Raw genomic sequence first — 17,643 nt, 5'->3', positions numbered from 1 at the left:
CATTCTCAAGCAGGTTCTGTGCACACAAGGCCAGGGTGGTGTTTGAGATCAGACCTTGGAAGTGGCTGAGCACAGACCCAAGGGGTAACCCCACCTCCCCCTGTGCCCACCTGCCCTGAGCCCCTGCCCTTCTCCAGGGCAGTGTCCCCACGGAGGCCACAGCAGCTTCCAACCCTCCCCCAGTGACCCCCAAACCACCCCTGGGGAAAGCAGGGACAGGAGCTGTGGCTGCATGAAAGGCTCACACACAGGATGAACTCATCCCACTCCTCCCAGCCACACACACAGCAGGGCAGGAGCTTGTCCAGACCCTTCACAGCAGCACAGCTTTCCCAGAGCCACATTTGGAATTCTGCTGCTGCTCTGTCCCAGGCCTCATCCCCAGGGTGGGTTCCACAGCACAGAGGGTGCACAGGGGGTTATTTGACACCTGAGCAGGTCTGGGAAGTTCAGACACCACGTGGTTACTGGTGCTGGTGCTGCAACACCAGCTTTTTTCCAGACTCCTCCAGCTGGGAACATTTAAGATGTTTGGCTTTCCATAAACATTGAAAATCTATCCAACTTCAAAACTATTTTTTGCTTGAACTGATGAATTTAGTTTCATTTACTGTGTGGAAAGTGGTTCTGCTTTTAAGATAAAGGCAAAAGCTGCTCAGGCTGGGCACAGCTGACACAGCAATGGGGCTGGTCAGTGTTGGGACACCTCAGCCCAACATTCTGGACATGGGACTCGTCCCAGGACACTTCCCAGCCCAACACAGACAGCCACATCCAGCCTGAGCTGCCCACTGCCTCCCATCAGTGTTCAGCCAAGTTAAAAGTCCCAGGGATATTTAGAAACACGCTGCCCACAGGGCCCCTTGGAGCACAACTCCAATATTTTCACCTCAGACACCATTCCCACCTCCCTCAGCTTTACCAAGACCCCTGGGCAGCCCCAGCAGTGCCAGGGAAGGAGCAGAGGGCACCTTTAAACACAATTATTGCACTTTCCTTTGCACAGGAAAGAGGGTGTTGTGCCCAACAGGGGGGATTTAATAACTAAGGAAGGGAGAAGTACAACTACCAGTTAAAATACAGCAGCACCTTATTCTGATTTGACTAAGCAGAACTTTACCTCATGTTTAACCATCTCACTGCTGGACAACTCATTTCATTTTTAACAGACAGACTGGCAGAAGCTGCTATTAATAAAGTAATTTGAAAATCTGGACCACAGCTATTTTCCCTAAATGAAATCAATGGCTATATCCACTAAAGTCATTGTAAAAACAGTTAGGAAGGAGCTTCAACTCACAGCACAGTTCTCCAAGGACACATTCCCAGGCTGAATCCCTGTGGAGTTAACACTGGACTGTGAATGTAGCACAAGGCACATTGATGTATTTTGGTCACTTTATTAAATGAGATATTAAATAGTTTAAGTTTCAACTACTAAAACAGCACTTTGAATGGTGAAAACACATAGTATATCGTCATACTTGAATGCTTCTTCTTTTTTAAAAACACATTTCCAGTCCTTATATATATTACAAAACAGCCTTATAGGAAGAGGGGACACCTTTTCTATAGTACTTAAGATATTTAATACAGAACTGAAAAGCCATCTAATAGAAACAAAGGCAAGTCTTCACAGCTGTATGATTTCAGCAGCCAAAGCTGGTTGATGGACCGAAACATTACTATACAACTGGGACAAAACATATACAATATCACGATACTAAGCAAAAACGCTTTACATCCAAAGGAATAAACAGGTTACAAAATGTGGATAATTTAGCAGGCAAAACTGTATTACAAGCAACATTTTTATTTGTCATCTTAAGCCATTTTTATCTAGTTAAAACATCTAAAACAAATATAAAAATGAGCCTTTTATTATCTTACTGATGTATGTTCTGTCTTTAAGTACTGGTTAAAGCCTGATGTTATACTCAAAGCACGTTGTTATGCAGCTAAAATGTCGAGTGAGAAACGTAAGCAAAGTGGTCCAGGTTTTACTTCAATGCTTATCTTGTATTCCTTCTTGTGCATTAGTCTTCTGTTATCCATAGGTTTGTCCAGGATGAAATAAAATGTGCCTTTCAATGTTGCCTAAAACTTCCACATTTAAGTCTTTGAGTTACTGTAAAACTCCACTTAACATTCCCAGGTTTGGTAGAAAGTACTTCTCTTATTCACAACACGTAGGAATATCGGTGACAGTTACCCAGAGTACATTTGCCTTCAAATGTTTGTCTCAACATCTCACTTTTGTCTCTTCTAGTGCCAAGATGTCTCTCCTTGCTCCCTCCCCCAGATCAGAGTTAACTGTAGAGCTGGCAGAGCACTAGAACACACTGAGGGTCTTTTGTGGTATCTTGTCATCAAAGAGTCCAAGACAGAAAGTTGTCAGCTGGGCTTGCAGCAGCCCAACCAACCTCTGTCCACGTCACAAACCAAGTGTGAGTCACACACCAAAACATCGTGGAACATCTGCAAAACTTGTCCATTCAGGGCAAGAACTCAAACTCTTGCAAGAAACTTCCCAGAAACCAAAAAGATTTTATTTTAGTTCACACCAGCATCAGAAGAGTCCAGCACAATGTGGAGCCACCGCCTCCATCTGTCTCCAGAGCCCTGTGTTGTCCACACACCACCACCTCCACTTTCCTGCCACTTATTTGTGCCCCCAGATGATCAATGGGGTTTTTTTTGGGGGGTAAGTATCACCCAAAGTCTATGCAAAGGAAAGCCCTATTTGTATTTAATAAGAACCTGACAAGCACAACAAGTGTGGGCAAAGAGAGTGATAATGGTATAGAATAAACCTGAAATTTATCTCTGGCCTACATTAAAAAAACCCCCAAACCAGAACAGAAACAAAAGCAAAATCAAGCTCTTTGTGTCCTAACCCATGTTTTCACACAACTGAAGGGATGGGGAGGAGTGCATAACCCCATCTCTGTCAGTAAAGTCGTTTCACGCTTCTGGCAGCTCCAGAAGTTGCTACAGCACTTTGTATGGATTTCCAATGGGCAGTGGCTGTGCCACGTTAAAGGGGGTTCTCTGACAGGCCACCTGACCCTGGCCACCACCACCATTTTACCCCAAAAGACAGGAATTGAGTTGTGTTGGCCCGTCCCCCATTGCCGGCAATGGAGGAGACAGTAGCACCAGCAGGAAGGAGTTACAGAAATGTTCTTTGTGCTGGACTCCACAGCCAGGGATCAGCCTGTGCAGGAAAAGCATCTCCCACTCCCAGACCATCAGCTGTTATTCCATCACATGGAACTGAAAATAAGAAATGGCAGCAGACTGGGGAAGGCCCAGTCCTGTTTAAGGCTGGATGCACAGTTCCCTGTGTCTCAGAGCAGTAGTAGTTACAAATATTGCACTCAGTTCTGTTTCAGGGAGCATTTTCAGCTCCTGTTCCATTCAGCACAGATGACCTGTGAAGGAAACTAAACTATTTCTGTTACAACGTTCCCACTAATAGAAAGAAATGGGTAAGCAGAAAAGTATTCCATAATTTGAGGAATCAACTCTAATCAAGAACTCAGCTGTTTTCAATTCACATATGTCAGACTGAACTTACAGACCTGCAGTCCTTCCTAAGCTTCCCAAAGCTTTGCAGCCATGAAAAGCAAGCGTAGGAGTTTAGACAGGAAACCTGTGGAGATGCTACTGTAAGGGGAGGACTTGTTTTCACTGAAAACAACTTGTTATCTCCTGTACTCAACATATGTAAGAAGATTCTAGGCAACATCACTGACAACAGGGAAAACATTGTGACCTATTTAAACAAAGCTGAAACACTAATATGCAACATGGTATTTAAGGGGAGCAACCAAACTATTCTTTTTAATTTTTTTTTTTACAGTTGAGTTCTGTTAGGCCATTGATTCCTAAAAAAATAAAAGTTCTTTCTCTGATTTTAACAATCCTTTAGGCTTTTAGTGCAAAATCACATTGATTTCCCTTGGGAAGGCCCTGGATTTTTGCCTCTCATTGGGGGTGGTGCTCGTTGTAGGGGTGGTGGCTGCATCCCACCAGACACTGACTGATACATTCCTCTCACATCTATGGCTGGGTAGCTGGAAGGATTCATGATTAAATTTGGAGGCTTTGGCATCATGAGGTGGCCCATGGCTGCTTGCTGGTAGGACATCTGCTGCTGCTGCTGCTGGTTGTACTGGTGCTGGAGCCGCCTGTTCATCAGGATCCTCTGGACACAGCCGATCAACTGTGGAGGGAAAGCAGAGCTGCCTGAGTGCACCACCCGGCCCCCTGCTCCCAGGATCAGGTTCAGAGCTGAAATCAATTTGTTAGGGACAGCATGGCTGGGGGAAAAAGCCCCATTGTTATCACCATCCCTAATGTGATGGCATTCAGCAGCCCATTACTGCAGAAACCATTTAGTAACAGCATTTAGGGCTCAGTTCTCCTGAAGACTTGGCTATTGTGTTGCAGGCAGCATTTAGGTGAGTTGCCATGGCAACATGTACTCTACTGTGAAATTATTCCCAGGTATAAGTTACATCATCATTTGTCAGGTACCATTCATCTTCCCTTTGAAAGTCCCGCCTGTGCACTGTCAGTGTTTGTTTGCCTGAGAGAAAAACTCTTCCCTCTGACATCATCTGGGCAACTTTCAGATCCTGCAAAGTAATTCTAAGCTAAAACAACATTACCAACACTCTCTAAGATGTGTTTCCTAAGTGGCTGGCTGAGCTCTGGGAATCAGATTTCTCTTTACTCCTCCTGACCTCGCAGCAAAGCCCTTCAGCTCCAAACCCTGGCGAGTGGCTTTTTCACGAACCTCTCCCTCACTGAGGCCAAGCAATGAACTCCAGCACACTGCTGACCACTCTGTGAGGGCTATTGATGTGCCTAAATATACACTCGTAGCTCAGGAATGAACACACACAAGATCCTCATTCAAACTCTGACAGTAGGTAAATAAATGTAGGATGTTTTACCATCTGCTGTTTCCCGAGCACGTCGTTGTAAATGGCTTCTCGGCGCTTCACGTCCAGCTCCTGGCTCGCCTGTCTGTTCAGGGCCAGGGCCTGCACCTGGCTCTCTGTCAGGGTTAAGTTTTCTTTCCACTGGAAAGCAAAAAAACCTTCTTGGCACCGGTGGTTTGAACAAAAACCTGACAGTAACTGACGCTCTGTGTCATGTTCGCAGTTGCACCAAGAGTTAAACCAGCCCAACTTCCAGGGAGTGCAGAACTGCTTCACCAGAACCACAACCAGCAGTTATTAGTTCTTCTAACTGGCAATTAGCAGTCCACAAAATACAATAACTACTTGCCTGCAATTGCTATTCTGATTTCTAGAAAAACCAGCATTTTCAGAGCATGGCAAATATTTAGGGATCTAAAGTGCCACTCCTGTAAGGCTCTGTGCCAGCTGCACACCACCAAGGGTTACTGCTGGGATAAAGGTCACTCCCAACTGGAAATGATGCTCATTAATAATGCACTGCATTAGCTGGATGACTATTTGCAGTAGCAATATCTTTGTTTTTCCACTCCTGATCTAAGCCCAGGGTTATCCACTGCACTCACTATGGATGCAATGATGTCTTCAAGGGGCTGGATTCTTGCTGCAGCCACACTGTTGGTTGCTTCCACTACCTTCTCTCTTCCTTGATTAATGAGGTCCTGAGAAAACACCACAACATCAGTTATAAAGCACAGAAACAACAAATGCATTTCTTCCCCAGCCTTCTTAATCTTCCTCTTGTACGTACCTAGGCTTCAATTACCTCTCTGCTCTCAATTTGCACAAGTCAATGAGTCTAAGCTGCCATCTATTTGAATTTTAGCACAGAGCAGTTGAACAACAAGTATAAACCTTACAATTTGTAGACAGCATTTGTAAAAACCTAGTTTTGTACCCACAGGTTTTCAGACCAGCATGAGAATGGTAAAAACCCAGGTAAATTTTCTACCATACAGACTTGAAAATGTTACAATTTTGAAAGTGGTAATTAAAGTCTGCAAAGAATGCAGGTGATGCTCCAGAATCCTGACAATCTGCCCAGGTATAGGTTTATATACATGCAAGTTCAACTTCAGTAAGGCTACATGCAAAAAAAACCCCAAACCTCCAAACTATTAAACATATGTAGATATTTCAGACTGACATTATCCACAATTTGTGAGAGAAAACCCCTGCAGCAACACAGTGCTCCTTACCTCCAGCTGTTGGTTACTCATTGCTGACAGAGCACCCAAATTGTAAGGAATATATGATGTCTGAGAGCTGAAATTTGTGGGCATTGGGTTGGTCCCTGTGGGCATGTTGAAACGCATGGTCAGGCCCTGGAAACACAGAATGCACTGGTCACTGATAATTCTGCAATAACCACACTGATAATTCTGCACTGGTCACTGATAATTCTGCAACAACCACACTGTTAATTCTGCAATAACCACACTGATAATTCTGCACTGGTCACTGATAATTCTGCAATAACCACACAGCCAGAGCAGCTCTAGGGACAGCCACAGGCCCTGAACACTGAGCATGGAGGTTTCCAAAACTCAGCTCAGAACCCCATTTCAGTCACAGAGGAACCAAAGCTCCAGTCTTCAATAATCTCTGAGTTTAGCTTGTCAATATTTGATACATAAATGATCATGGCTTATCAGTACAGCTTAAATTGGTAAAGATAATTTTTTATATTGAAAACCCACTACTTTACAATGTAGAGTTTTACCAGCCTGAAATGAATTTCTGAAGAAGTAAAATGCACAATTTGTTCAGGAATGTAAAGCTCATTGCCCATTTGGATTTCTCATCAGGCAACTTCAGATTTTACTCTTTATCTCCTTATTTCTTTTCCCTCCCCAAACCTTTTCATCAGTGATCACTGGCAACTTATACACCCACTTTTTGTACTTTTAGTGGAAGGCTTTTGAAGGTGCCTGGCCCACTGAAATTCAAAAGGTAATTTGGGGTAACACCAACAAATCTGATTGAGAATTTCAACCTTGGTGGAATCCCATAAACTGCCCTTATGACCCTGTCAGGGGTAAAGGCACAGCTTTTGTTTTAGGAACACAAAGAGCTTTGGTGCACCCCACACACCCAATTAGTGGGGATAAATCACCACCAACTGTATCTGATACAATAACAGGGCACAGGGCAACAAAATGGGAACAGAGTTCCACCTTATTGTAATTTCAGAGATTTCTGTTGTATTATCAAGCACTGGTTTATATGTTAATGTGTGCATTAGCTCAGGAAGGTGACACTGTCACACAGAGCCCCTGACAGGGACACCCTCACATGGGAAAAGAGGGGTTACACAGGACATCATAAATTAGAAAAAAACTGCAGGTGTGAAAGGAACTTGTAATGAAAGTAGCAAAGCAAACACACAGAAAGAACCAGCACTGAAGGAGCAAAAAAGACACAGTATCTCCATGTCTCCTATGTCAATATTTGCTTTTCAAATTTATTTCTCGGTCTGTAAAAATCTTTAATTATCCAAAGACAAACTGAAAAGGTTATTGGGACTCTAAACCTGGAAAGGTTATTTTCATATACACAAACCAGATTAAACAGCTTTACCTTCTTTTCTGCTTCATATTCTGCCCAGGCTGCCTTCCTCTCTTCTTCAGTGAGTTCCTCCTCCTCCTTATGGTCCAGGAGTGAGTCGTGCTCGTGGTACCCCACGATGTACTCCTTGTTGATCTGGAGCAGCTCTGCCAGGATGGTGTCCTGCTCAAATCAGGGGATGCAGGAGGAGTCACTCAGCAGCTCTGCCCTGTGCCCCCCTCCTGCTCCCTCCCCATTCCACACACAGCTCTCAGCACTCCACACCACAGTAAAACTGGAACATCATTTAAAAGTACAATTTTCCTCAGAGGGAGAGCAATGGATTAACAATCTGTTGCAGAGATGACAGTGCAGCCACTTAATAAACCACAGGAATGCACTCAGATTCCACAACAATAAATGCACCTAAAAAGAATGGAATGTTCTCAGTGGCTTTTCCTTTGCTTAGGCTGGGCAACAGACAGGACCCATCAATACATCTGCATTTATTATACAGAAACAGCAGCTCCACAGCTTTCAAACACTGAGCACCACTTTGGGTCCAACATCCCCAGATTTTTTAAGTCAAACCTTTTTGTCTGACAGGCAAGGTGATGCTGCAGAAGATGAAGAGAAAGATCCCTACAGAACTCTGAAGAACTGCTCCTGCTGCACCTGAGGAGCTTCTTTCCTGAGGTCATTCTTGAACAGGGTTTCTTACATGACTTGAGTGGCTGATGAGCTTCATAAAGTAAGAAAGCTCCAACACACCACAGCATTCATGCTAAAATTGCTAATATGAAACCATCACTGAACCACTCCTGAGAGGAATTACAGTCCAGGAGGAATCTGAGCCTCTCCAGGTCCTGCCCTCACTGTGCCAGGTTTGCACAAGCAGGAATCCAGCCCATCCCACCTGGCATTTTATAATCTCAGCTGAACAATGACTGAAAAAAGCACCCACAAACAAACAGATTTCTGGGAACTGAGTGTGGAAGTCCTGACCAGGGGTTCTGTCCCAGCAGCTCCACAAAGCTGTTTGTTTCTGTGTGTTGAAATGTTAATTCCGTTAACCAATTATCAGTGAGCTGCTCTTTGTCCCACCCTTCTCCTGTTTGGCGTGAATTTCTCCATCACCAGCTCCTCCCCGAACATCCAGGGTGGGGTTTGCACCCTGCAGGGCACCGGGAGCAGAGCAGGGGGGCTTTGGGGGGCTGGGCGCTGTCATTTACATCCAACCGGGGCTTTGCTTTTCTTTGCCTAAATTTTGTTTTGTGCTGACTTCAATGATGGGAACTTTGAAAACAGGGATGCATTTAGTTCAATCGTACAATTAAAAAAAATACTAAATCCACCTTACACATTAAAAACCATCAGAATAATGATTTCTTTATATTTGTTTAGCTTGCTGATAGAATAATGATTCTCAATTGGTTTGTAAGCTTTAGGATGAAATCCTGGTGATGAATGAAAATATGAAGAGAGACTGAAAGAAGGGTCTGAATTTTAATGAAAATATTAAGAGAGGCTGAAAAAGGGGGTTGAATTTTAAAGAAGACATTTGTCTTTTAAAAATCCTGATGGAAATTAAATGCTACAGAGAGATCACTGTATTAGAAAGGAAATCTTCCATGAAGGAGTGCAAGTTATGTTGCAATTCACAGGTTTTTCTCAACCAGCTAAATATTTAATACTAAAGCTAAAAATAAAAATTAAAAAAAATTAAACAAGAAGCAAATTCTTCTAATCCTGAGATCAAAATTCACAAAGCTAAGTGCCTTCAAGGCTAATTCCCTGAATGAGGAATGGGGAATGAGCCCAGGGCTCATTCTGAACAGCAGGGCCAGTTCTGAGGGACACCCAGTGCCCCAACACTGCCTTTGTCCAGCTCATGGACTGTACTGAACTATCCTGGAAATTATATTTCTATTACAATTATAGAAATATATCCTTATTTCTATACTTCAATACAGCAAAGGTGACCAAGTGATCATTCAGCCTTGAGAAACCTTTTTTGGACTGAAATTCCAAAGCAGCCCTTTCCAGCTGGGCAGGGAGAGGGGATGAATGGAATCAAACAATGGAAGTTAAGAGTAAATAATTGATGTGAACCACATTGGTATTATAAATATTCTGCTAAGCCCAAGTATCCAGAAGCTGTTTCTGAGGGCTCTGCAGTTGGGGCTGGAGCACCAGAGGCATTTCTTCCCTGAGAATCTCCACACCCCAAGGTCTTGTTAGACCACAGAGGGCAGAAAACTGCTGCTCCAATTAAAACTGGACATGAAACTTGAATAATCTTCCAGGAAAACAACAGACTGCACATCTGCACTGCCATTTTTACAGAAAATAAAAGCATTCAATACCTTCTCCCCCCTTAACCAAGAAAACTGCTCTTGGACTCAAAGCTGGATGTTGTAAAGCCAAAATTCTCAAGGATCTAGTTTAAAACCAAGCAGGATTTGTTTCTTCACTTGCTTTTAAAACAATACAGAATGAATTCTCCCATCTCATTTAAAACACAATAATTGAATATTTGTCTTTTTCTTCCATCCAGGAAGTGAAAAAGGAGTCAGAAGCACCCCAACACTCAGCTCTGAGTTATTCCTCCTCATCCCACAGGAATCCTGGCTCAAGGATTCCTGCAGACCCTTCCCACTGTGGGACGCCCTGGAGCCAGGCAGATTTCTGAGAACAAAACCAATTATCCCCACAGGTTTTTCCACATTTGTGCTCAGATGGTTGGAGAGAAGATGGAACACATTTCCCCTAATTCCTGTTCACATTTCCCTCCAGAAAGGGGCAGTTCTAAAAGGTGCACTTTCAAACCTCCTTGTCCCCATGTTCTGAGGACTCTGCTCTCCCCTTGCACTCTAAAATAATGTAAAAGCACAAAAAATGGTATTTTTAGCCTGCCTTCATGGTACAAGATCTTAAAGAGAATTCTTGTCTCTAAATGCTGTGTAATTACTTGGTGTTACAATAAAATGTGTTCCTATCAACACATTTTTTAATCAACCTAAAAAAAATGCTGTGTGTTGTTAAATTAATTGCTAAGGAGATTAATAACCAAGCTGAATGATGCAGCTTTGCTAAAATCACACTGAAATAAGAATAGTTAACTGAGTTCATGGCTGAGGAACCTTGCACAGATGAATTTAACTTGATTATTTACAGCCTTTTCAGCCATCAAACAAAAAGGAATTAGAAATGTACACGCAGCATGTACTGAGATGCACCTCTTAAAAAGGACAAAATATCATCTGCTAAAACCATGAGACAACACAAAAACAAGTCCAGTCCCCACATTTGCTCTACTTAAGCCAGGAAATGGTTAAAAGCTCATCTTCACCTTGACTTGCACAAACCTTACACTGATGATGGCATTAAAGTGAACTTAATACTGAGTGAGGGAGCAAGCTTTGAGTTTATAAACACATTAATTAACTGATTTATTTTGTAATAGAAAACCAGAAACCTTCAAAATGTAATTATTGCATTGGATTGATCAATGTTTCAAGTTAACAGTTTCAGTTGCTTCACAAGTTTTGGAGTTATTTTTGCATTTTTTAAAATAAGAAGCAGCATCAGCAAATGGTGCTGCATTGGCTCTGTTTGTGGAGGTACAAGTGCACAAAGCATGAATTAACTAAGAATGTAAAAAAAGATAAAATACTATTAATTATATAATATAATGCCCAGACACTGCAGAGTGACCAAACCACAGAAATTTAACCAGTTCATGGACTACAGGCCATTCCCTGATGTGTTCCAAATGGCAAGAAGCAGAGAATTCCACAACAGCCAAAGGATGAATTAGTCTTTAGCAGCCCACAAACACAGAGAGTATAAATGAAATATAAACACACAGCCTAATCTTAAATACAAACTGACTTGGAGAAAAAGCATAAAATAAAGAATAAAGTTTATTCTTACCTAAGTGCAACTCTTATCTCTATTAAAGGAAATTAAACAGGGAACTAAAACCCAAAAAGTCCTGGCAAAGGAAAACACAGATTAAGATGACTCTTACCTCCAGTGCCACCTCTCACAAACTGAGGCTGTGCTGGGTCTCACCAGCACCCACTCAGATGCTAATTTGAATTTTCCACAGTTTCATGCAGTAAAACTTGTATTCATTCAAAATGGGGGAAAAGTGTCTTTGTTCTGACTTAAAAGTTGGGTCTTTTAATGAGTATCCTTCTCTCATAGCGTCAATTATATTGAGAGGAAACTCCTCACCCAGACAAGTTGGGTCTTTTCATGAGTATCCTTCTCTCAGAGTGTCCATGACATTGAGAGGAAACTCCTCACCCAGCATATTGAGGGTTTGTTTATTAATTATGGATTTTATTGTGTTTCCTGCTCTCCACCTCCACTCCAAGCAGCCAGCACCGCTCTACACCACAAACCTGCAACACATTTAAACACACCCAGGTTGTTTTTACAGCACAAAATCCCTGCTGATGGCCACCACTCACTTTTGGCAGCATGGGTCTGTCCCTCTTCTTCTTCTTCTCCGAGTTGGGGTCATCCAGCAGGTCTGGCTCAAAGGTGTAGAGCTCAGTGAGCTCGTTCATGGTGAAGTGTCTCTCCACCTGCTGCTGGTCCACCACCCTGAAGGACAGCGACTGCTTCGTCACCTGCCGGTCGTAGATCTTGTCCTCCATGGTTCCCTGGACACACAACACCCACTGCTCACCCACAGCAATGCTCACAGGTGGCAAAAAAGCCCAAATAACCACCCAGCAGCTCTCTATGCCTTGTTTCCCTGACTGTGTTTCTGCCACTTTGAAGCTGTTTGTTTGCTGGGCAATAAAAGGAAAAAGAACCTTTTTTGTGCATGGGACAGATGTCATCTAGCTGGTGACTAGAGGAAGAAAATTAGTCTTTTAGTGGTGTTTTTAAGAGATCAAGTTTGGCTTCATTTCCCCAAAGTACGATTTTGACCAAAAAATGGCAATTTTCACAGCGTGTACCTTATTTTGCTGCTTTGAGCAGCCTGTGAAAAGGAAAACAGATACCATATCACTGTGGTGGAGGAGAGAGGGCAAGGGAGCCAGTCAAGCCTAATTCACCACAGCTGTGTACAAAAAAAAAATTAGATCTTTGATGAAAAAAAGGAAAATCACTTATTTTTTGAAAAAAAAGATGACTGAGAAGGATGAGAACAGCACAGCCTGTTCTGAACAGCATAATTTAAAAAGGATATCAACGGTTCAAAAGTGCACAGAGAAAACTACAAAAATAAACTGCAGCCTGAAGAAAAACCCCATTTGTGACAGTAACATGTCCCAGACAAGGATCTGCTTCAGCTGGGATGGAAAGAGGGACTGGATCAAGTGTGAAGTGCTCCTGGGAAAGGGCTCCAGGCTCCTGTGTCACACCTGAGGAAGCAGAGGCTGAAGAGGCACTTCCCAACAGAAACAATGGCCTTATTTAAAGCACAGATCAGGGTCCACATGAGTTATTACCCATCTTTAACATCTGCAGGGTGTTTTCAAATAAGACAGGATACAATTTTATAAAAATTCACTTGTATCCATGTGGTTCCACTGCAGTTGGACGATCAGGGTGTGCAGAAGGAGCTGCCCTGGGCAGGGCTATTCCCTAACAACAACACCACCATCCTCTGCAGGGACTGCTCCAGTCAGAGTTTTTAGAGGTGTGCAAATTAAAAAGGCTGAGACTCCTGTTCTGAGTCTGGTCTGGACATGTGAATCACGGCTGGAATTCCAGAATTTGGTTAATGAAGTGTCAGACAAGGGGGACCTCACAGTATTGAATGTAGGGAGCTCCTGATGCAGGCAATGATTGCCATTTGACTCTATGATTTAGGATGCTGAACAATTGCTTTGTTAAAACTATATTACATTATACTACGCTATATTAAAGAGATACTAAAAGAATACTACTGAAAACCCCATGACTGCCTCTGACAGACACCACAGCTTGGACCTAACAGGCCAATAAACATAAACAACCATCACTAGAATTGAATTAAGAACTCCCTTCAGGTAAATAATTTTCCTAACACACTCCACATGTGCAAAACAACAGGAGCAGAGAATAGGGATAAGAATTGTTTTCTCTTTCTCTGAGGTTCCTCACTGTGATTCTCAGGAAATATCCTTAGGCAGTTGTGCCTGCTGCTCTCTTTGGAGAGAGCTGCAGCTACATCACAGCAAATAATGTCATTTATTTTAGCACTCTTTCCTTCATGAGCTGCTTCAGTGGCCAAACCCTGCTCCAGATCAGAGCTGGAATGTGACTGGATCAACTTGGGTCACTACAGAGCCTAACACAGCCCAAACAGGCACAGCCCCCACAGTCCCAGCTCCCAAATTTGACTGCAGCATGAAAGAGCACAAAAAGTGTAGCAGAAAAGTACCTGAGCCAAAAACCTGTACACGAACACAGGCTTGTTCTGCCCGAAGCGATACACCCTGAAGATGCTCTGGATGTCATAGGAGGGGTTCCAGGAGGCATCAAAGATGATGACTCTGTTAGCAGCCACCAGGTTTATTCCCAGGGAACCTGCTTTGGTGGATATGATAAACAAGCGGCCTCTGGAACAGAGAAGAGCGGCAAAATTTGAGTATTTTGGAAAATAACTGTTGTTCATACATTGAAATAACTCTAAAACTTCATTAAAATAATGTATTAAGCATAAAACAGATGCAGATTTTACAAGAGCAACACTTTTAGCAAAACATACTCTCCCAGAACTACACATCAAGGCCTTTTGCAAATGAGCTGTTAAGAAAAACCGGTGGGGAAGAAAAAACTTTGGGGTTTGCATTTTCAAGCTCTAATAAAATTAGTTATATCAAATTAAACCCTAATTTTAAACAGGCAGATTCCACGCCATAGAAACTCTTTCCTGGCTTGCAAACTTTCAGGGTAACTCTCCAATGACACTGTTTCTTTGATATATCTGTGTTTTTTGAGATTCAGAAAAATCTCACTCTGGTTCACCTTGGAACCAGTTCTTGACAGACACCTGACAGAATAAACTAGTTCAAAGTATCAACACTGGATTAGCTCACTTCTTAATTTAACTTTTTTCCCCTGCACATTATAAATGACTGTACCATGATTACATACTTTATTTTTTAAACAAATCTAGGAAGGTGAAGCTCCTTAACTTCATTCAAATACAAGTCTGTACCTCTCCATCTAAATCAGACTTGAAAATCCCACTTTAGAGGAGCAGTGGAGGGCTGGGAGCCAATTCTGGAGGCAGCTGAAAGAATTAATTTGCTCCTGAGTGTCCCAGGGACTGCACAGCCTTCCTAGGTCCTTGTATCTTTTAAGTACATGCAATAAAAACACTGTCTCTGATTTAAATTGGTTACAATCTAAAAATTGTACAATTGGACAATGAAAATAGCAAGGAAAATCTGAAGTCAGTGACACATTCCCGCAGGTTTTCTGTGTGAGTTCTGATCACCATCTGCCTGGTCCTGAGGTCATTAAGCCGATAAAAGTAATAATAACTAGGGAATAAAAGAAAGAAAAAGGGGAAAATAAAGCATATCTATCTCAGGAGAGATCTCACCTCACATTAGTTTCATCATTAAACTCCTCAGCCCATTTCTTTCTGGACTGAGCTGTGGTGGAGCCATCCAAGCGATAATAATCAATATTTCTGAACCATTTTCCTTCACCTGCAAATGCAACAGCCAAAGTTATGAAAATGCTGATGATGTAAATAACCAGACTGGTAACCAACTGGAATTTAAAGACAGAAATTTATAATCAAAAAATAGTTCTAAGGTTAAATTTAAATTTAATTATTTGAAAATACCTGAGCTTTTTTTGATGGGGGGAAGTCCTCTTATTTTTCACACTTTCTAGCTGTATTTATGAATTTGCAGAGCTATGTCTTAACTTGGAGCCAAAGCTAATTTTAGAAGTCACAAAGATGCTGTTACATCTCATCTTTAGGTGCTGTAATTGCACTTTTCCAATGGATCCAGGCAGGTTCACATTACAGCACCAGTGTCAGTCTCCCACTCAACCAGCAATGAGAAGTCAATGCTCCAAAGGAGATTTCAAAGGTCAAACTCATTTTGGAACTGAAATCTAGCAAAATCTTTGGGTTTAATTACCCTGTGAGTTACAGCAGCTTCTTGTCAGATTGGGGGAAAAAATAACCACAGCTGATGGAAGATTTTCTTCTCTCAGTAATCTTCCATCTTCTCTGGCCATCAAGGTATTGGTACACAAAATTAATACCCCTGAGCCATCAATCATAAAGAAAACAATGGTTTTGGGAGCAGCACTGCTCAATTCAATCCATTGAGAGAGGCAAATTGGTGAGTTCTGTCAGGAAAGCTGAACCTTGTCATGATTTAATTTTGCTGGCCAGAGCTACCACACGTGGAAACCCCCAACCTCTTTAAAATCTCAGAATAAAGGCACAACTCCTCAAAAAGACACCTTGTAATGTGTGAGATGACAAAATTCAGAATAGGAAGCAACAGGCAGGAACAATAAATCTGTGAGAGACACATCCTGGAGATCTGCAGTCACCATCACTGAGCCACTTTTCCCTTATCTCAAGTGCAAACTCATGGAAGAGTTGGTGACAGACTGGGAAGGAAAGGCAGACTTGAAGGAATTCTTCAATCCACATGTCCTGGGAATGAAACTCTGGGCAAGGAGGAACAGCACCCTCAAGAGCTCTGGGAACATCTCAATGAGGCATTCCATGCCATTTGAGCATCACTAGCATAATAACTGATTCAATACTTGCTCCCTATGAAATCCTTAAGCCAACCTGCAGCTGTGCATATAAAGCCTAAATTCACATTTTCCACATTTTACACACTGCTTTAAAGCAGCTTCATTTCCCTTCACTCTCTCTCTCCCAGGAGGAAGGATCAGGATCTGCCACACACCAGAATTTAACATCTTTTTTTTGTGCAGAATTTAACAAAATGCCTTCTCTGAGATGTGAACATTAAATCTGCTTAGCCTGGATGACAGAGAGTGAAATCAGAGAGTTCCCAATGGGAGCCCAGTAACCCTGGCAGCCTCAGGGGCAGCCCAGAGCATGCAGCATCCTCATGGAAACACTGATTTCAAACCATTCCATGGGCACTGAACAGAGACTTGGGAAAGAGCTCTGAGCACTGCAGCTGTTGAAGGAGACACTCACCTTTATAGATAGGAGGCTGATCTCTGTCAGATTTCTCCCTGTTAGCCAGCTCCAGGAAATCTTCTATCAAATCCAGAGATATCAGGGACTGGCTGAACACTAGGCTGAAAAAAGAAACAGGGAAACATGGAATTCATCTCTGGAGTTGTTTTAATTATTGCACTGCTTCAGTTTTGTTCCCTCCTCCCTCTGATATGACCTTTGAGACAAAGAGAGCAAGATTTCAGTGGGGCACAGGCAGGTGAGGGAAGATCTCTGACAAAAGTGAGTATACCATGCTTGGCTGTTTCAGAAAACAGCAGAATGAAGAGTGGATGGATGGGGAACACTGTCAGACTAATATATTTTATATATAGTCATATATATATGACTATAATATAGTATATTCCTGAAGACTATAATATAACATATTCCTGAAGTCTTCAATGACACGTCCAGAACTTACACTTTGTCTCCCAGCTCCTCTGCCATCCGGAGAATTTCAAAGAGCAGCACCATTTTCCCAGAATGTTCCAACACCTCAGCATCTGCATCAGTGACAAAATCTTTGTACCAGTCTGGAGCTGGGCTACCAGGATTGGAAGAGGATGTAGCTTTGCCTATAAAAAAAAAACCACAAAAAAACAAAGAAAAAGAAATAAACATGAGAACATGGTCTTCATTTAAATGCTCTGAACTACAGAATTGTTCCCTCATTATCAGACTTAACTGGTATGAAAAGAGTTAGAGAGGCAAAGAAAAAACAGCATTTGCACTAGCAGCAATTACAAGAGTTAAATATTTCAGGGATGCAGAGACAGAAACTCAGCCTGCCCATAATGTACCTCCTTTAACACATTTAATCTCTGTGTGTAAATGGTTTGCATACAACACTCTCCACCCCTTACACATTTACAAGATGTTGTCACTGGAATGGGGGCAACAAAAATTTCTCACCTG

At 42.3% G+C, this 17,643-nt stretch overlaps 1 protein-coding gene across 1 annotated transcript in view; it reads right to left on the bottom strand.

Moving 5' to 3' along the window:
• Positions 1-1,384: 1,384 nt before the first annotated feature.
• The window catches only part of ATRX (ATRX chromatin remodeler), a 57,980-nt gene continuing 41,721 nt past the window's right edge, over positions 1,385-17,643 (bottom strand). Inside the window, exons 25-34 of the mRNA XM_031064689.1 lie at positions 17,150-17,303; positions 16,705-16,808; positions 15,100-15,208; positions 13,930-14,107; positions 12,020-12,214; positions 7,572-7,721; positions 6,191-6,316; positions 5,558-5,653; positions 4,965-5,093; positions 1,385-4,228 (exon numbers count right to left, since the gene is read on the bottom strand). Of these exons, the coding sequence (XP_030920549.1) occupies positions 3,950-4,228; positions 4,965-5,093; positions 5,558-5,653; positions 6,191-6,316; positions 7,572-7,721; positions 12,020-12,214; positions 13,930-14,107; positions 15,100-15,208; positions 16,705-16,808; positions 17,150-17,303 (1,520 nt within the window). The 3' untranslated portion in view covers positions 1,385-3,949. The remainder of the gene's footprint in view (positions 4,229-4,964; positions 5,094-5,557; positions 5,654-6,190; positions 6,317-7,571; positions 7,722-12,019; positions 12,215-13,929; positions 14,108-15,099; positions 15,209-16,704; positions 16,809-17,149; positions 17,304-17,643) is intronic.

Source organism: Geospiza fortis, unplaced genomic scaffold (assembly GCF_000277835.1).
Source record: "Geospiza fortis unplaced genomic scaffold, GeoFor_1.0 scaffold744, whole genome shotgun sequence".
NCBI classification, from domain to species: domain Eukaryota; kingdom Metazoa; phylum Chordata; class Aves; order Passeriformes; family Thraupidae; genus Geospiza; species Geospiza fortis.
This window is presented reverse-complemented; position numbering and strand designations above follow the sequence as displayed.